This window comes from Calonectris borealis, chromosome 17 (assembly GCF_964195595.1).
Source record: "Calonectris borealis chromosome 17, bCalBor7.hap1.2, whole genome shotgun sequence".
In the NCBI taxonomy this organism is placed as follows: domain Eukaryota; kingdom Metazoa; phylum Chordata; class Aves; order Procellariiformes; family Procellariidae; genus Calonectris; species Calonectris borealis.
The window spans coordinates 15,370,114-15,390,747 of NC_134328.1; the positions used below are offsets into that span (position 1 = coordinate 15,370,114).

At 40.2% G+C, this 20,634-nt stretch overlaps 1 protein-coding gene across 1 annotated transcript; it reads left to right on the forward strand.

Moving 5' to 3' along the window:
* The first annotated feature begins 10,012 nt into the window (after positions 1–10,012).
* Positions 10,013–18,485, forward strand: BIRC7 (baculoviral IAP repeat containing 7). Its single transcript, XM_075166101.1, has 7 exons — positions 10,013–10,532; positions 12,718–12,817; positions 14,087–14,168; positions 14,270–14,315; positions 15,269–15,487; positions 16,450–16,521; positions 17,002–18,485. Exons 1-7 carry the CDS (start codon positions 10,013–10,015, stop codon positions 17,202–17,204), a joined length of 1,242 nt encoding a protein of 413 aa, XP_075022202.1. The 3' UTR covers positions 17,205–18,485.
* The last annotated feature ends 2,149 nt before the right edge of the window (positions 18,486–20,634 follow it).

The following is a 20,634-nucleotide window of genomic DNA, read 5'->3' on the forward strand; positions in this document are numbered from 1 at the left end:
CTTTTATTTCTAGTATTTGAGTTCATTAATGATTATATTTCTGCCTCTTTGTGCATAGTGGGTTGGGGTTTGGTTTGTTTTATTTTGTTTTCTAAATGGATGGAATATCTAATGACCAGAACTGTTGCTACTTCTTAATGGTTTTTACATCCTGCTTAGGGTCCTTTGGTCAAGATACAGTTTGTAGGTGCTGCACAGAACAAAAGGGCAGTTCCTGCCCTCCCCAAGGTCCTGCAGTTTATAATATATTATATAAACTGATTATAATACAGAAACTTGTGTGACAATCTGCCTCAGATCTATTTGAGTTCTCCGGACCAGATCATAAATGTTTTGTGATGAAACAGAAAACAACATGGTTTTGCTTTCTTATTGCTTGTATTACGATAACACCCAGAGGCCTTACTGTCCTGCTGACTTACAAGCATAGTAAATGACAGTTCACTCAGTGCCCAGTTAGAGTGTGATGGACTGGGAGCCTCTTATGCCATAACAAAAACAAATATCATTGCAGTGCTTCTAAACAACACTGGTACCAGATGATAGCAACTAAATGAGATTTGTAGAATGTAATTTCTTTTGACTTCTTTGGAAACCAGTGCAGTAAAAGGATTTGTAACAAAAAATTTTCATTGATTAACAATATGTCACTGAGATTATCTTTTAACATGTCACATAGGTGTCTAATATCTGTTTGGAGAATGGAAATGATTGTCCTTAAATTGGCCAGAAACCTGATTTTTTCCTTGAAGGTATCAAAATACCTGCAGAGATTTAGTTTGGTAAGTCTCTCTTGGCATTGAACATACCTCTTGGGTAGGTTTCTTGACACAAACATGCACCATTTACAGTTTCTAGGTATGAGCAATATAAGAACATATTTGAGAGAAAGACAAATCAAAATCAGGCCTTCAACATGTGTATAATATATTGTGTTATTGCCTGAGGTAATAACTTGAGGCCCAAACTGGGCCTAGTACCAACTTGTGTGATGCTTATATCCACTCTCATTACTGCGTTCACAAGTAGCTAGAGCTCTGACCAAGTGTCCTACCAGACAGTAGTTCAAGAAGTTACAAAGCCTTGTAACATCTCCATGCGTAATTTTGGGGGTAAAAGCGGCAAATTCTAGTCCTCGTGAAAAATACTAAACAATGCAATCATCCTTTCCTTTAGATACAGTTAAAACCAGAGTCTTCCCTGTGTTCACATGTTTGGAAATTGTTAGTTTGAGTTTGTATTTATATTCTAATAAAACATCCGAAATGAATAGTCCACTTTCTTTTGTTCTTTTTCTGATCAGTCATCCAGAGGTAAGAAACAAGGAGTATTGCATTAATCTTCAGCACCTGGAGATGCTTCGGTTCTTTGTTTGGCTTAGGTAGCAAGTAAAAGTTGGCATGTTTTATCTTAATTCTGTTTGCCATACAGTATAGCTATGGACAAAGTCAGTAAGTCTGTGCTCTTGAGAGTCCCTGGATGAGCTGGAAAGGCTATCTAAAGAGCAGTGCTTCAATAACAAATGTGAGAAAAAAAGTGAACAGCGGGGCTAGAGAGTGGAACATCTGTCTGGAAGGAAAAGGGAAAGGCTTATCTTGGATACTTGGGTGATGGGCACTGCTCTGAAGTCCATGTGATTGTGTATGTTCACCAGTCTTGATATAGAAACTATGTGACTATGAATCATCCTAGCCATGAGTGTATGTAGGCAGAATGTTAGAACTGTATTTGCTTCAGCATCCTAAGGTACAGGGGACTAAAGCTATTAGGCCATACCTCTTATGTTAGATTCAAAGACAGAGCATGTCAGGCATATGTATATATATATATATGTATGTATGTGCCCAAGTCCATGTTTGTGTGAACATTTTTCTTCTTTTGTATTAGGAAAATGTGAGTTACTGCTTCTTCCTGGTGACTTTAAGAATGATCTTGTCTATCCATTGAGAAGTGCACAATCTTTTCGAAATAAAACCAGTAAGATGAGAAGTCTCAGTTGAAGCATTTAGATGAGGCAATATTCAGAATTATATCAACTCGGGATACTCTTGGAGTGTAACACTGTAATCTAGGGGGTGACACGGGTTTTTGTTTGGTTTTGGCTTTGTTGAGAGAAATATGGTGGTATGTTCTTCTAGTGTAAGAAAAAGTCACAGGTATCTTTTTCTTTGCTAACACTCTCTGAAATCTCAGAAGAGTTCATGTGTAAATTACAGAATACTTTTTTTTGTTTGGTTGGTTTGGTTTTTTTTTAATTTAGATTTTACAGGGATTTTATGCAGCCCTCTCTGCTATGAGCAGGGGGGTTAAATCGAACATTGCCATGCTGGAATCATCTTCCTTCTGCACCCCACACCTCCGTGGAATGTAACCAAAGCAAGGATCCAACGTTAATTTCCATCATTTTAGGGTGGAAAATAAAAGCAGACACACAGAGAAAGAGTATCTGTTCTTCTCTCCTGTTTTTCATGTCACTGATACATTGTGAAAACATAAGAAGCAAAATCATATGCAAAGAGTGTGGCTGTGAACAGATATCATCTGACATCATCATCGCACATGCTGTTCTTTGCAAGACAACTTCATTAAAAGGAGCTCAACTGTGCAGTGACTGATCACAAGGACTCTCCCATATCTCCCTCTTGATCTCCATCAGTGGCAACTCTTTCTTGCTGCTATCATGTAGTTTCCATTAAATTGTAGGGTCAGCCTGTCTTTGCTTACTTATTAGAATACAGTCACCCATTTTTCACTTCAGCTTTTTGCAGTGTCCTTCAGGTTGGTCTGTTGTCTTTCTTCCTCATCTTTCAATCTTGCTATTGATTATTGATACAGGGAAAAAATAAATCTATTTTGAGTCAATTTGCATGGAGAAAGACAGATGATTGCTAGCGTGAATAGCTCAAGAATAGATCTTTCTGCCTGTCATCCAAGCAATATTTAGGCAGCTAGGCACATCTCTCTACAATGAAAAAAATGTTCCAAACTGTAGCAGAATTTAATTGGAAAATCAGATGTTCGACGTTCCTTGATGGCTGATTTTCCACCAATTAAAAAGTAGGATGAGCTCCATTAGAGTTATAACAATGCCTAACAAATCCTTCTTTAAAGGTAATTAATGGCTGAATGGTGGAACGTACATTAGCCACAAGCTGACAGCAATCTCTTCTGAAGAGCTGTTGGTTTTATTTGTGAACAATTTGGAGTAGCAATGCCACCCAGTTTACGTGAGGCTACATGTCCTCTGTTCCTGTACCTCCTGCCAGGCTTTGAGTAGGTAGAGGGAATAGAGCACAAGTGTGAGGCTCCTCCATGTCAGAATCAGAAGGAATCAGGAAATTATCAGAGTCAGTGAGAGGGAGAGGCACAACTGATCTTTGGTGAAACTAGCCAGATCCTGCTCAGAAAGGGAGAAAGAAAGGGAACTTAAATCACGTTTTCCATGCTCACTGTAGGAATTGTACTTGGCCATCCAGTTCTCTCCTGAAACGAAGTTATATTCCTAATCCCTGTGCTGCTGCTCAGCCCTCTAAGCACTGTGCTTGCTCTTTGGATATCACATTGATCTGCTGAAAACTGAAAATAGTTCATTCAATTTGGGGCAACACTGAATTTTTATAGTTTTTTTTAAGTATTCAGAATGCTGTGGGAAACAAAAAACCAAATAATGGGTGGGTTTTGGTTTTGTCCTTTCTTTCTTTTTTTTCCCCATGATGTTTTGTGGTCATTGGCAAAGGCAAGAAGGGGTAGAAAAAGCCAAAGAGAAAAAAAGACCCTCGAAAGAGAAACTCTCAAATTTTTCAGCTCCAAAAGCCATTTAGAAAAATAAAAAAGAAACTGTTTTCTACAACCAGTTACCTTTTGAAAAAGCATTGAATGGTTTTCAACCCACTCTATCTTCTCTAGCAGAAATATTTTTTATGATAGGCTGGACACTGAAATCATGAAATTATGAAACAAAATAATACATAGTAATGCTTGTGGCAGAAACACTTTAATTTTCCTCATTACAAGGAACTAGCATGTTAATTCGCTTTTCTTTCAAATCACAGTAGGATTTTAAGGTCAGTTCCTCTATTGATTTTTTGAGTATCTGCTGTGCTTTGCAGATTTGTCTCTTGATATGTACCGTGTTCTGTTCCTCTGGGCTGGTATATTAATAGTATTTGATTTTAAGCACTTTCATGAATCATGTTGCAAACCACATTTAGCTATTCGTAACTATTACAATACATAAAGTTTTGAGGCAAGCAAATGCTATGGTAGTGGAGGCCAGAAGAAAGAATTAGGGGAGGAGACTGAAAGGTTGGAAATCACTTCACAAAACACATCTCTGTTACTCACCTGTGCATTAGTTCTGGCAGTATATATTTATAGTATGTGTATTTACTTTATAGCAACATTTTTCAGGCTTCTTGAATTCATGATTGTTAATGTTTGGAGGAATAAATGATTTATTAATGTGTTAAATTTGTTCTTCATTATTATTGAAAATCCAGTGAGGAAAGTGCAGGGAGGGAAACGTTGATAGCCAGAGAAGACCCCTTTAGATGTACAGCAGTACTCATTATGGTAAAAGAATGAACCTTGAGCTGGATGAAAAAGCAAAGTGAGACTTCTGAGCTTTGCCCTAAGGGACAACACTTTGTGTTTGCCTTTGGTGTGATCAGTCACTTTTCAGTGTGTCCTGTCATTATTCACGGTTGGATCATGCTGCCTGTCCACAGTGGATTTGTTTTATGGACGCCTTGGAGATTTTACTGTTGCAGGAAACATAGTGCCAGCAACTCACCGGAGAGCAGCAGAGTGCAGGTGTTTTGCTGCAGGATAGTACCAGCTGGCCATTCAGCGTGAAGGAAGATGACGGGCAACAGACAAGGAAGAAGCAACCAGAAGAGGAAAAGCAAGGCCCTAAATGGAGAAACAGAAGCAGTCACCTATTTCTATGGCTACAAATTTAATGATTTTGTCTACTCTGCTTCAGGCTGGAAAGCAGTTATATCACAAGGTCCGAACTCTTTATTCTGAAAAATGGATCCTTGTCTTCACAGAATGGTTAACAGTGGTTCTGAGCAAGTGGGAACAGGAATTATGCTGTAAATTTCCTTGATATCCAGCCCCCTTACACATCAGTTGCAGTGGCAAGCTATGGTATCTCTATTCGTGTTCCCAGCCTCTTTGCTTCTTTGATAATGCCAACCACACAGAACAGCTTCATCCCCTTACAGCTGTGTAGAACCTCGAGGTTAGAGATCCTGAACTCCGCTGGAGTTTTTCCAGGGGCTCCAGTCACTTCAGCCCTTTTGAGCTCTTTATCGTGCTGTCTCCGGCTATACTCCAGACCTTGTATTTATTGATTGCTTTCCTTCCAAATCAGGCTGATATCAGCAAACATATTTTTGATTAATTACTTTTACATTCCTTTCTTCTTAGAGTGTTTCAAATCACTGTCTAGTATTGGTTTCCAGTTATGCTTGGAATGAGCTCAGCAATGTAGAAGTTACTACGTTTCTCATACTGTTGATCGCTGTCACTGATCTATCCTGGACTCCTGGTTGATGCTTACTGATTCCTACATTTGTTTATTGTTAGCTCATCACACTCTTCGTTTTAAGAAGCATTCAGAAATTCAGTAGGGCATCTTAATTCTCTGAAAAGGAACTAAAAATGTATAGGAATTGCTAAAAAAGATCAATATTAGTTGCATACATTTCTGAATATGTTACTTGCTTTCAAAATTTTAGTGTGCTAAAATAAAACCCCATCATTTATCCATGGTGACTTATTTTTAATTGCTCTCAGCACCAGACTTGGTGTCACTTCATCTTCTGCTACAGTCATCTCACTAGTCCTTCTGAGCTTTCCTTTGTTGGTGAAATGTTCCCCCCAAAATCACATGAGTGTATCCCCACAGAAAACCAACCTTAAACCTGTCTTGAAGCTTGCATGATGAAAGAATGTTATGTAAACAAAAAAACCCTAATAATCACTGCCAGAATCAGTCAAATTTTGTAAATTAACTTAGAAGCTGCCTTTCAGCTCCTGTGAGCTTCTATACAGCTTTTCCCTCTTTAACAGTCACCCTGGGGACTCCCCTGGAACAAGTGGGATTGTACAGTCCGGTACACCTTTACTACAACACTATGGTGCATCAGGGCCACCCTGTGCCATCGGCAGATTTTTTAAGCATTGCATGAAAGCATCCCTGAGAGCTGCTTGCAGACTGCTGGTGAGGCCAAGGAGTGGCTGTGAGGACGGCAAATCAAGGAGCCTACCATGTTCCCAACACCTCCCGAGATCGCATTTGAGAAGCAAAGTGGTTATAATCAGTACAAGAGGAGGTCATTGCTTGTAAAATGATTCACAAGATCAGAACTATTGGTCATTCTTCTCTATTAACAGGTGATTCGCTACAACCCATCAGCAGACTCTCCAAACAGCCTCTGTAAGAGGGATTTTGTTATCACTGTATCTTATATTTTTAGGATACATTCTTCAAAAATCAATATAGACTAATAAAGAACAGGATCTGTGGAGCAAAAGATAATGTGCAATATATATTGCAATGCATATAAATTCATTACCGACAAAAAACCTCCCCACATTCGCTTGATACAAGATTCTGTAAATTTTGTATATAAGCAGTGCCCTCTACTGCTCAGGGATTTTCACTAATGTGTATTTAATTAAAAAAAAAGTTTCAACACTGTTCTTTTTAATTAAAATGTTTGTATAGGCTTGCCTGTAAGAAAAGGACTCCGGATCTTTTTTCTTAAAAGAAAAATCCTAATTTATAATTTTTTACAAATATAAAACACTTATGTTCTTATGTTAACATGGAGAACTTACATTTTGTCAAGCACATAGTTTAGAATAACCTGCATGCTTTTTCTCAGGCAGAAAAGTGGTAGAGGAAAACATATTTTCAAGTAATTGCACCTTTCAAAACTAGCTTTAAAATCCTTCATTCTGAATTGTGACCACAGAAAGGCAAAGGAATAGAAAGATTTCAAATTGTGAAGATGCAATGGTAACAAAAGAGTGTTTATTCCCAAAGTAAAGGCAATGCAATCTATTCAAGCTGTCTTGAGTAAATTCTTGTTGCTATTTATCTGTTAATTTTATAGTACATTTTCTTAAAAATTGTAAGGTGCAAAACACATGTGTGAGAGCACAGAAATACGTTTAATATAGAGTCACAGCACGATTGCAAGGGCTAAGAGGGCTATCACCCTCCTGATAGGGAACTGCTGTTGTGCCCATGTATGACACACTACAGCGTATTCAACATATGTCATAACTTACATCAGGACAGTGGTTTTTTAGAATATGATTACGTTCATTTCTTTGTATCTTTCCCTGGTGACTCCCACTTATGAAGATGAAATTTGGACTGTTTAGCCAGTAGAGAATTTCAGCACAAAACCAACCAATTGGGGGAAACGAAGCATTAGAAATGGCCTCTGTGTCAGGTGGGACCACTTACACCTTGGAAGGATTTCTGCTTCTCCAAGAAAGACCTCTGCATTGCCTAGAAGAGAAGAGGATAGCTTGAAGCTTGTGGGGTTGGGAGAGTTTTAGTTCTTGGAAGTGTTTTGGGGTTTTTTTTTTTTTAGTATATTGGAGGTAAATTCACCCCCCCCCCCCCCTTTACTTTTTATTGTGCTAATTGTAGGGAATTGTTGATATTAGCTGTAATATTGCTTTGGAAGTGTATTACTATGTAGGTGTAAGTAGTGGATTGTGGGAGAATATTGACTTTTAGTGGTGTTGCAACTATTTAAAATACCAATTTGGTCTGGAGACCTTGTTAGCAAAGTTAATGGATCTTTTGCAGAGCATATAAATGTCTTTAATACAAGTAAACCATAATGGGTTTCTTCATAAACAAAAGATAAATATATTTGTTCTCCTATGTTGCATCTCTTATTTTAAAAAAACTTGATTCAGCTGTTAAATTAGCTTTTCCACCCAAAAGCTTTCTTTCTTTGTGTTTTGCTGTGAAGCTTGCTCTGATGTGTACTCCTAAGTGGAAGTAGGCAAAAATAACTTGGTTACCTTCTAGGTGGAAAATAGCGTTTGTCATAGTTTAAGAATAATAGCTTTTGTTTTGTTAGTGCCCAAAATGAGAGCTATGCTGATATAGCGGAGCTGTGCCTGATCAACAAGTCTCTCTGTTGCTTCTCTGTGTTCTGAGAGTAAAATCTGCTGTGCAGGCTAACAAATTGCATGCTTGTAAGTTTGCTTAGCTTGCAAATTCTGCTGTGTATCAGTGGCTAATGGGTTTTTTCCTTTCTGTGTGGATTTTTCCTTATACCAGCGACATAGTTCTTGAGCAGCTACTTTATTGTATTAAATAAAGCATAGTTTCTATAACAAACCTTTAGAGACTTCTTTTCCTACAACTCTGGTGTCTGTGATTATGATTTATAGAAGAAAGTTCTATTTGCTTTGAACTTTCTCTTCCTTGCTACCTTTTGCTGTGAGAGGCATGTGGTTGAGAAAGCTTGCTTTTGCTTTCAAAAATCTCACTGTATCTGTAATATCTATAAAGGATGAATTTGTTAACTCTGGCTACAGGTCTTGCAACTAAAATGCCCTGTAAGTTTTTTTTCCCCTAAATGTACTGCAGCACTTAACTAAGAGGAACAGTACTTCAGAGGTGCTAGTGGCCTCAGTGCCTCTTAACAGTCTCTGTGACTGTGTTTACTGCAGAGTAGCTGCTATACAGGTGGTCTCCACTTTATTGTTTTTTACAGTGTGCCTATTCAAAAGTGCACTGCCGTAGTTATCTATTATCTTAATAACGTTTGTACCACATTTGAAACACCATATCTTTTTTTTTTGGGGGGGTGGTGGTGTGTATCTTTTTTTTTTCCCCCTAATTTAATATTTGCCCATGTGATGTTTTGGGTCTGTGTGCTTATAATGCTTAGCTCTGATAACCAGTAGATAGTCGGCACTTCTGTGGAATGAGTTGAGCTATTGAGTTAGGTGGTGAAGGGATTTTTAGGGCACTTACTGGGGGGAAAAGAAAAAAAAGATCTGATTGGACCTACCACTTAGTCACATGTGTAGTGACTTCACTCCAAAAGAATTCTTTGAGAGTGATAAGTTAAATTGATCCTGATTCTCAGTTGTGTAATTGTATGACCTTTTGAAAGTGTATTTGCCAGCCATGTAGAAAGTATTAGAAGCAGTAGCTGAGTTGCAGTTTAGCTCACTCGCAGAGGGAAGGGCTATTACCTTAAGTAGGATGAGGACTTGGATAATTGGGCACTCAGTAACTTTTTTAATTTCACTCTTCCTCTTGCACAGAACTACCACAGGCAGAAAATGTCTTATCTTTGATTTAAGGACGCCTCCTTATAGAAACCAGACCTAATTAATTTAGACTGTGTCCTGGAGAAGTTCTCTTTGAGAGATATTTCTATATATTCACTAATTAGCATAATAAGGTTATGAAAAATCTAATGATATTCTGTGTGGTGTTTGGCTGTAAAATGAACATTATGAGACACTATTTGTTTGGGCGTGGCTGTTGCCTGCTTTGTTATGGCATGCCTTTTAAAATCTGTTTTTAAGAAAAAAAAAGCAGGGTCTTTTTAATGTTAATTTGAAGGCTGAGTAAAATGGCTGGGGATTTCTCACACAGATCAGATGCTGAAAGCTGGATTGGTTCAGCAAGGGAGGCAGCACGGGTTTTGCCCTCCCATTCCACTATCTGTTCCCACAAGCACCTCTCCTGTAAATTGGCAGAGGGGCTCAGAAAGTGCTATTCTCTTCCCTTCAGACACTAGTGAGGACTCAGCAAAAGTTCAACAGCAAAGTACAGAAGCACCAGATCTCTGATTAGGCTGCAATTCCAAAACAAGCTCAGCTTTGTCAAGACCAGGAGCTTTCTGGAATATGCATGGGGATGAGGAACAAATAATGCAGGCGAGTGCTGCCTGACATTGGGAATCCAGCTGACAGCTCTGCGTTATCTCATCCTCCCTTTCAGAACGAGAACATGGGGGACGTGACACCAGCAGAGGAGATTGAGCTCAGGGCTGCTCGCTGCCAGTTGTTTGAATCCAGCATGAGGAATGAAGCAAGAAGACTGAGGACTTTTTGGCAATGGCCAGGCACCTCACCTGTGTCTGCCCGAGATTTGGTCAAGGCTGGCTTTTTCTTTGTGGGTCCAAGAGATGAAGTACAGTGTTTCTGCTGTGGTGGTGTCCTGAAGGATTGGGGACCTGGTGATTGCCCGATAGCAGAGCACCTGAAGTTCTTCCCTTCCTGTAAATTCATTTGCGGTGAGGATGTTGGGAACCAAGAGATGCTTCCTCTTCAGGAGATCTTTGACACTGTGGATGGGCAGTTCCTTAGTCTTTTGCAGGGGATAGACAGTGAGGAGACGGTCCTGCCCAACGAACCAGAATACCCAGAGATGGTAACAGAGGAGGTGAGACTATCTACATTTCGGAACTGGCCGCAATATACTGACATGCATCCTGAGCAACTGGCTAGAGCAGGATTCTTTTACACAGGTAGGTACTCCGGGGAAATGTTTTTAACTCTTATTCAAGTTAACTTTTGAAGGTGTCACTTTGTTTTATTGCGTGCACAAACACTTGCAAGTATGTGAGGTGTAGTTAGAAACCACATCCTTCCTTCAGCCTGTGCTGTTTCACTTGCTGCTTGTGCAGAATTCACTTCTATGTTACCTCCTGTTCGAGTACTACTGAGGGGTCCACTCCTAAGTCAATTCCCTTACCAGCAGGAGTGGAAAAAGTGACATGTTTTAAACAGATGTTTTACTGGCAGGAAAGTCTGTGCTTTAAGATCCATTGAGCCTATTTATTACTTGCACTTCTAAAAGGACTTGAGGCACTTACTTGGCATGTCATGTTTTGTATAAGCTCTGTCTTGCACTCCTTCTCTTCTCAAAAAACCAAATCTGCGTGAAACCTGTAGGTCGTCAGCCCATTTGGCTGTCACTGTGGCTTGTTGCTGGAAGGACCCTGGACTTGTAATACAGAAATAAAAAAGATACTTCTGTTTTGAGGAAAATATTTGTTGTTATCATATGCATGTGAGTATCTGTATAACATCATTGTTTCCCCTTGAGAAGGCTTTGCTGGTTAGGTAATAGGTTTGAATAAGTACTCCTCCCTGCATGGACCAGTCAGAGGAAATATTTACAGTATGTTAATGCTTGACTGTAATTAAATATTGGGGGGATCCTTCTGTTTTTTGAAAGCTAATAATGTAGTGATATTTCTGTGTGTTACAAGTGTGACTTCTTCCATATGAAGGAATCTGTTCATTTTGTATTTGCACATCAAATAGAGACGTGGAAGGAAGTGACAGGTAGGGTCCACAAACTAAAGCTCCCTTAGCAGAAACAAACCTGTGCATCCTGAGTGCCTCATGCTTTCATTGTTGAAGTAAAACTGAATTGCCCCTTTCTCCACTTATTTAAGTACTATTTGTTGGTAAAGATGGGAATGGGGAAAAAACAGCCTTAAATGTTGTGATAGCTGGAAAAATCTGAGATGCAACACAGTGAATGACGTGCATATAGGAAAGTCTGTCTAAATAACTGACCTTCTGTTCTTTTAGCTTGAGTTAGAGGAAGTGACTGGTTAGTTTGCTAGTACGTCTCTTCCCTTCTGCAAGGTTTTCACTCAAACTGCATAACCTGGATCTTGCTATAAATCCAGTTAATACTAAGAATCTGTAGATGTCTACGTGGAGCACAGTAGCAGGGGCTAAACAGCATGCATGCCTAAATGGAAGAGCATTATAGGCATATTCGCTTATCTGCTGCTTTTGTCTTTTTATTAATTTTTAAGGCACACAAAAGACCAGCATGGCCAGGAACGCAGAATAAACTGTAAAGCAGTGTCTGCAGCACAAAACCTGTGTGTTTTGTGTTGGACTTGATTTATCACTTGCAGAGCAGCTGTTTGAGAACCCAGCACAGGGGCTTACTTTGGGGACTCATTAGGCAGCAGCAGTCTGACGTGGCACTCCCCTGCGGTCACTTGAGCAGGAGAACTCTGGAACTGAGCGCTCGAATTAAGCCAAACAGTGCTCCAACACGAGAGCGTCTGGAAGATTGTGTCTCTGACCCAAACTCTCTGGCAGCGTTTACTGACATTGTTTCATTGCCCTTAGGGCAAGGCATTTGTAGGCCATTGTTCTTAACTGTGGCTTTGATATTTCCCCCCCCCCCCCTGTGATTTCTGTGAAGAGAAGCACAGAAGAAGGATGGGTAGCCTGGGACCATGTTGTGGCAAATTCTTATACCTATGAGATGGAAGCTGTGTACATCGTCTGACTGTGCCTGCTGCCGGTTATGGCAGATTGTGGTTAGGAAACAAAGTATGTTTATACATATAATTAATTACAGCTCTGCTCTAAATAGAGGCAAGAGGGAATTGGATAGGTATGTGCATACATGGGAGCTATGGTGCTCACATGCATGCTGCCTGTTAGCTTGTGACCCAGTTCTGGAATCATCTCAACCAGCCGCAGCTCTGGGAGTTCAAACTCTCATCGGATTTCCTGCCCCTATACAACTTGCACAGTGTTGGTAAATTGTCATGTGCTTATCTCTTCTGTCTGGTAGCTTGTGTTTTGTGCTGAATCTCTCCCCAGGTTCTCATCCGGGGCTAGTAGAGCATACAGTGTCTCAGATGTCAAATAATCTCTTGACGTCTTTTTCAGGACAAGGTGATGTAGTGAGGTGTTTTTACTGTGATGGAGGTGTGAGGAATTGGTCGTTTGGAGATGATCCTTGGAGGGAACATGCCAAATGGTATCCGGGGTAAGTCAGTCTTGGTTAACAAATGTCTCTCATAGCAAGACCAAAAGATACGCTGAGCATTCCACATGTGATTTCTTCTTTCATAAGATACAAGTACCCCCGGTTGAGAGACAAATGAGTCAGAGGTGTACTGGTAATAAGCACTGCTTCCAGGCTCTGGTTCTAGATTTTTCTACCTGGCTAGAGCAGGTGAAAAGCTAGTCAGGTATGTTCAATCATGTTTAACTGCATAAACCATTGCAATAGTCTGTAACCTTCTGGAAATCCCTGAAATCTCAAGAGAGGTTCTGAATCCTCAAGATCAAAGTTGCACAGCAAGGGACCATCTTCAGATCCCAGTAGTGGGTCAAGATAGAAAACTTGTTTCTAGGTCTGCCACTTTGTACTGTCTTCCAAAAGTGCCTTCTTCCCATTCTCCCCTCACATGTGGGAGAACCAAAGATTGGCCTGAAAACTTAATCATCATATCTTCAACTGCCTCTCCTCTCCTGTTTCTCCCTTTCCACCCTCCCCAAAAAGTAGTTGATGTGTGTCTGGTGTCTGTATGTATATGTTATCCCTTACAATAGTTTGCTGACTCCAGGATGGTTGGCTTCAGTCCCTTTAGGCTTCTTCTCAGGCATTGCCACATCTTCTGTTCCAAACGCTGATTTATCACTGAAGTGTTCTGTGTTAGTGATGAAACCTACTGGATGGTTGTCTAAGCTGTAGCTAGTTTTTTTTTAAAAAAACTGTACAAGTAAAAGTGACAAAGCCTAAATATTTAGACCCTCTCACTTTCAAAGCAAAATCAAATGTTCAAGCTCAGGTAGAATGGCACAGTTCATACCTGGGATTTTCTAATTTGACCTAGAGTTCACCATCTGAAAGTTCAATTAAAATCAGTTTCTTTGATGTCAAAGAACAGCTTTGGTTTCTACTACTCTGAGCTACAAAAAGAAAGGTATTGTAAACCCTGTTTTTCTGTAGCAGTTCTTGTGTTTTTCTGTGAACTGGTCTATTATCACATTTTCTGTGATCTGTTCCAAAGGACATTGCAACAGAGCTCATCTTGGGTCAAACATGAAGACTGAATTAAGGGGGGGTGTCATAAACCTCTTATTGTTGCCCTTTGTGCAAGGAGGGGGAAGAAAGACCATTATACTCCCTCTTCTTTAATGAATATAGCAGTTTGCTTATAATCTGATAGCACCCTTTGCTTGTAAAATTCAAAGTATACTTTCACTTGAGATATCCTGTACTAATGTATTTAAACCTTTCTGCTTATAGGTGTGAATTTTTATTGCGGTCAAGGGGGAGAGATTTTGTTAGCAGTGTTCAGGAGTCCTTTTCTAGCACCCTGCTATCTCCAGTGAGTCATGAATATTTTGTGTTTAGTGGATGGGGGTTTGGTAGATAGGGGGAGTTTTGAACACATGCTTCTCTTGTGTGACTCTCTTGTGACATTTTCAGAGAGATTCCTGGGATCAGACTGAAGAAGATTCCTCTGCTTCCCAAGGTCAGTGCTCTAATTACATGGTGTTTTGTCTTCTGTTGAAAGTGGTGTACTCTTACTTCTATCCCACCCCAGCTACTGTGCACTCTGTAGATACAGTGTTTGAGAGATGTTTTGATATTCTAGAAGCTGTTTCACTCTATTTATAGGAAATGGTGTCCAGCACAAGAGGCAAAATTGCTTGCTCTTGTTGAGACCTCTAGGTCTAAGACCAGAGACATTTAGCTAGTCTGGATAATCATGTGACTTTTGGGTGCTCGCCTAACCTTCCTTTGACTTGTCCATGCTCTTGATGTTGTTGTCTGTCTGTAGAGTCTTTTGGACTACAGCATTTTAAACATAGGAGACCAGAGAACAGCTAGAGGGTCCAGTTGTTCATGAAAGTGTTGATCCTGGGGATTTATTCCCATTCATCAGTTGCTCCTGGAAACTTAAGTAGGTGAAATTTGGCTCCCATAACTGTGGAAAACTGATTTTTCTCATTCTCTTGAAAAGCCTGTCTGATAGGATAAGCTTAAGAAAGACTTAAGCCTTTGAACAGGCTGCCAGTTGAATTTCCCACTTCTGGCTTTACTGATGAATGGTTGAGTTAGATTATGAGGTAGGAGAGACTTCAATTGGAATGTTCCACTTGATCTTCATGAAAGCAGTTTTGAGACTTCTGTTCTGGGATGTGAAAACAAAGATAAGGATTCTGGACTGGGGCCAAACATGGGAGACTGTTCACTGATACAGTAGAATAAACCATCCAAAATTAGTCTCTTAGCTTTATGACATTGCTTTTCATGACTTTCTTGTGAATTATGATTGGAAGTAAAAACTGTAAATCTGGATCTTGATCTAGCTATATAGATAGCTTGAGGAATGTTCTAGAATATATTAATACCACTTTATATGGCATACTTCTTGCCCAAAGTTCCACTTTTTTAGTCAAGTATCTGCTCACTGCTTTACAGATCCTCTGAGGAATTGGGAATTGCAGGTTCTTCCTTCTCTGGATCAGTTTACCATAGTGCAGAATGTCCTGCAGATGGGCTTTGACCCCATCTGGGTGGCTAACCTGGTAGAGAATAAATACGTGCTGACTGGGACTTCCTACCTTTCTGAGTCTGAACTGATTTCTGATCTGCTTCAGCCAGACTGGGAAGAGAGCAGCAGTGCAGAGGAAAGCAGAGGTATGCCTGACTCGCACACCCACATTCTTGGTGGATGTTTAACCTCTTATTCACTTCATCTTGAGCACTATTGTGAGTGTCTTGCGGGTCTGCCTTCTCTCTTCCTAGGCTGGAATTAAGAGTAGTAATGTACCCAAGCCAGCCTTTCTTTGAGAGGCTCAAGAATGAGGATCTGCTTTAAAGAAACCTGAAGGAGTTGTGATTACTGAGGTATCAGTAACTATATCTGCCTCCAATAGGCTATGGTGTAGACGTCCTCGATATTTTCTGCTGCCCTTAGACCTGCAGTAGCAGACAGCTGCACAATGCGGAGGCTTGTGCACAAATTCACATCTGATACAGAGGCAGTTGTCTGAAAGCAAGACTTTTAGGATGGATGAGTACTCCAAGCCTATTTAAAATTGAATCAATGACTTGATCAGAAATAGCCATACTTCTCGTTTGTTTGGATAATATATATTCTCCTTAACTTATCTACGTCTGTCTTGTGTTACTTGTTTTATGGAGTCTGTTTGCCGAGTGAAGTTTATTTGAAGATGCAGTTCCACACAGGCTTTCTCCGGTAGCAAGCCTGCTTTCCAAAGCTGCTGCCTCCATATTGTGGTCTGCCATCTCTTTAGCTAAGGCAAAAAAAACCCAACAAATGAAAGTGTGATTAAAAAGTAGCACAGGAGCAGGAACGAGCAGCTGATGGCTCCTGATGTCCAACAGATAAACCAGCTTTGCTGAGGAGACGATGTGATGTGGATGTGTCTTGGTAGGGAGGTTAACATACATGGTGACTAAAGCACCACAGAGAACATCAGCTTCACCAGGCTGAGTGTGTGAAGTTAACAGCGGAGTAAAGAGGTGTTTGACCTAAGGTTACTGAAATCCAGGAAATTTCATCTTTTTAAACAGCACTGTCTGAAGAGGGAGGAAAGGGGTAGCATTTAATGCCATCTTCTTTCCTGGTTATACAGATGCTGTTCAGAGAGAGACTGAAACATCAAGTTCAAGAGAAGAAATGCAATCTGTGCAACAAAAGGAATCAGGTGCACTGGGCTGATAGTGGTGGTGAAACTGAGCCTAGGCATAATTGGGGTGTTTTTTATAGTAATGGTATCAGTGGTCGTATTCCTTCATTTTTTTCATCCTGAAGGGCAACGTGTGCTAGCTTGAATGGTAACGGAACATAGAGACCCTTTTTCAGGAATTAGAGTTCCACTGTGAAGCAGACTGTTATACAAAAAAATTCGGTTTATCGGGATAATTTACACATTACAGTAAAAAGATGTTGATCTCTGTCCCTGCTTAGTCCAGCATGTGTAGATATGCTGAATCTTGTGTAGATAAGCCAGAGTTTATAATAGCTGTAGTTTTTCAGCTTAAATAAAATTTGCCATCTTCACAGTCAGTCTCTGAACAAAATGATGAGCAAGTTGCAGTATGACTTCCTAAGATGACAGGACTGGCACTCTGGAGCTGTTATAATACTAACAGTTTGGGCTTTTTTTTTTTCTTTTTTGGTAAAGATGAGTCTCAGATGAGCACAGAAGAACAGCTCCGACGCCTCCAAGAGGAAAGGATGTGCAAAGTGTGCATGGACAGAGATGTGTCTGTTGTGTTTGTTCCTTGTGGCCACCTGGTAGCTTGTGGAGAATGTGCCCTCAATTTGAGATTGTGTCCTATCTGCAGAGCGGTCATCCGGGGAAGTGTGAGGACTTTCATGTCCTGAACCATGATGTGCCTAAGGGGAAAGATAAGTCTATACAACTCATTAATAACACAGCAGAGGAAGAAAATAAGTAAATAGTTCAATTGATGCTGGAGTAATCTTATTTGCAGGGTAGCTTGGCATAAGTGTAAAAACTTACTAAATGTGCCTCCTATGCACAGTGTTTCTAGTAAGAGTTGCTGGTTTGCTGTACTCTTGCTGATCTTGCTGTGGGACTGCTCCAGAAAAACTCTGCTGGTTTCTTTTGTCCTCCAAAAAGAGGCTTTTGTTGACAGAGATTCTCCTTCTCCAAATTCTTGCATTCTCAAATGAATCCCTGCTCTATGTTGAAATCAAGGGCTGTTTTCAGTAGTCTGTCTCTGGTTTTTTTCTCTCATTTAGCTGTTATTTAGAGATTATTCTGCTAGCGTTGATGGCTTCCATCAGTAAGTCTGAGTCAAAATGGGAGTATTTTTATACAAAATGCATTCCGTTGAGACTAGAATACTCAGCAGCAATGTATTGTGGGGGGAGGGAGAATCTAGCTTTTTCTTCTGAGCTCTTTGCTGTCTTTTTTTTTTTCCCTCCACTTGTTGAATTTTCAACAATTGACGGAATGTTTCAGTAATACTCAAATCCACATAACTAAGTGAAAAGCCTGGCCTGTTGTAGACTCTCCAACTACTTTACTCTCAGCTGACCTCCCTAGACAGAAGGTGAAAGGCTGTTTGATGGTCAGGGTCACTAGATGATCTCATGGAAGCTTCTTGCAGACCCTCTCCCCTGACTGTTGGGTACTATTCTACTAGAAGATAACTATGGAAACTTACAGGACTTCTGTTTGCTGACTAAACTGATGATTCTTATTTTAAATGGAACATTCTATCACGTAGCCAAAAAGAGAAAGTTTTGTCAATACTATAGCTTGTTAACTGCAGGGGAAAGGAAATATGTTTTTTTTTTTAAATTAACTGTTCTTTTTCATGGAATAAAAAGTTTTTCTTTTGTTTATCTTACAGAGGTCTGAGTATCTGATTCTAGTATAATGCCCTACTGGGGGAGGGGGTGTGGTGGTATTGTAAGATGTTAGCACGGCATCAGTTTGTAGATCACTTGAATTTCTCTGCTTCAGTACTACGTGGGCATGAATGAGAGAAGCAACTGTTCTTACCATCCGTTAGCTTCCTCTGGAATTCACAAGACAGCATGTGGGGCCTCCAGACTCTCTTAACTGCAAAAGAAGGGGTAAGGATGCAGGAGGATAAGGACCCGATACATGAAGCTGTATAAGTGGAGAATATTTCTGCATCTGAACTTGATGCAAAGTTTTGGTACATTAAACACATCTGCGGAGACTGGAGCACTGGCTCTGAAGTTGCTTCTGTTTGGTTCCAGCCCTGGATGCTGAACAGGGTTTTAGGCTTGTCTCTGAGTAACTTCAAGGTGTCGGTTATCCCTGGGCCACGTGGGAGGGCAGATCTCTTCATCCTTCCCTTCAGAAGAAGGTAATATTAATGCAGCTCTTGGCAAAGATGAAAGAAATTATTAGTTGAGCAGTTTAAACTCTCCAACTCTTGGAGGAATTGGTGGGTCTTTGCCAGACAGCAGCTTTCATAGGGAACAGAATTGCACCACCATGCCAAATTAGGTGTTGTGTCTGGGTTCAAGCTATCATTGGCTTTATTTTGCCTCTAAATAACAGCAAAAGCTTACAGTTTAAGTAGATGTGCTAATCCGAGAAGGGGAAAACAAAACCAGCTCAGTGTGGCTGAAACCTAGCCTGAGCATCAGCAGGACTACAAGCTGTAAATATACCAGCTATTTCTGGGGCTTCTTTTATTTAACACTTTGAAAATTGTGGCTTTTCCACATCTGGAAGGGTGGAGCTGTTTTTTCTACGGGAAGATGTCCCTTCAGAAACAGGTACACGTTGTTTTTTGGCAGTAGCTCAAGTGATGTCTATCCCCAATAGAGGGCACTCCTAACCTGGCGATAAGGGAACCCACTGGAGCAAAACCTTCAGCTGCTCCTTACTCTTACAGCACGTTGGAGATGCAAAGGACTGGGAGTCCCTACCCTAACAAAACAGGGTCATCGCATGACCTTGCAGTACGTAGGTCTCGCACAAGCAGACCAGGAGGAAGGGTTGTCAGAGTATGAAGGATGAATGGCTCTGCTAATGAAAACTAGAGGAGGTAACTAAGTGTGGAATATGATCCTTGGTAGCTTGTCTTATTTTCTTTCTTCTCAGACTGATTTTTTTTTTTAATTTATGGCAGTCATTCATACTAAATATTATAGGCTTACCTGAAACTTTATTTTACTTCTATTAAAAGATACTTAATTACCTGTGTTCATCATAACATAGGGTGGTAGTTATGGAGCTACTCTGTCATCACACTTGTATTTATTTAATTGATCTTTACCAGTGTGTATTACAGTCGAGAGGCATGCCGTTAAGTGCATAGTTTGATGCTTAGTCTCTTTAGAGTACCTCGCAGTGTTTTTGATAAGTTTTCTTAGTAAATGTGGTGTCAAGGCTTGGTCAGTTTGAGATGTACAGTGTTAAAAACATGCAGACCTCAAAATAATTCAAAGAGTACCTTCTGACTTCATACTACCATCTAGAAGAATTCTTCCTGAAACTACTAGTGAAATGTTTCAGCTGTTCAAAGCTGAAACTGTGCTTTCTCCACCATCTGTGCTGAATTTTGGTTGCACTCAAACAAAGCCAATAAAGAATGCTGGTGTCTAATGGACAATATTTCTCTTTGAGGAAAAGAAATTGTGTTAAACCAAAAAGTGTAAAGTCAGTGTTTTCTGATGAGGAAAGGGAAGATTAATTTCAAAAGCCCCATATAAATGAAGTCTTTCATGGAACAATCTCACTGATTAGAGGATATGTATTCTTCCATTTCTTTTTCTGCCCCTCCAGGGAACATCAGGTGGGCAAGTAGAAATGAGCGTAATACAGAAATGAACTGAACCAAAGAAGAGGTGGAAAAATGCTAAGAGATTGTGTATGCACGCTGCTATGCGTGCTGTCCAAATGGTGTAGTAGCTTGTGTTCCACTGAGAGAGAGACATTGTTTAACTTGGTAGTGGCACAGTATTGACTAATATGAGAGGTAGTTATGTTTTGTGAGGCAGAGCTGTTTTAAAGACGGTTGAGCTTTTTCTTCCTAGTATTAAACCAGCAACTGTCTGCTGTCTGTTCTGCTCCATCGGAAGCTGTGGCTTCTACTGGCTAAAAGAAGGAAAAATACCTATAGAAGACAACATTTTCACTTGCAGCTGCACCTGATCAGAACTCAGGGTGTTAGGTTGCAGTGGGTATCTAGAACGGAAGTTGCAGAGAAACAAAAAGTGTTCTCTTAGTGCTTATACTTTTGGGTTTATAGAAAACGATTTTGCTTCCTGGGCCCTTTGGAATGGGACAAAGAAAGGTGCA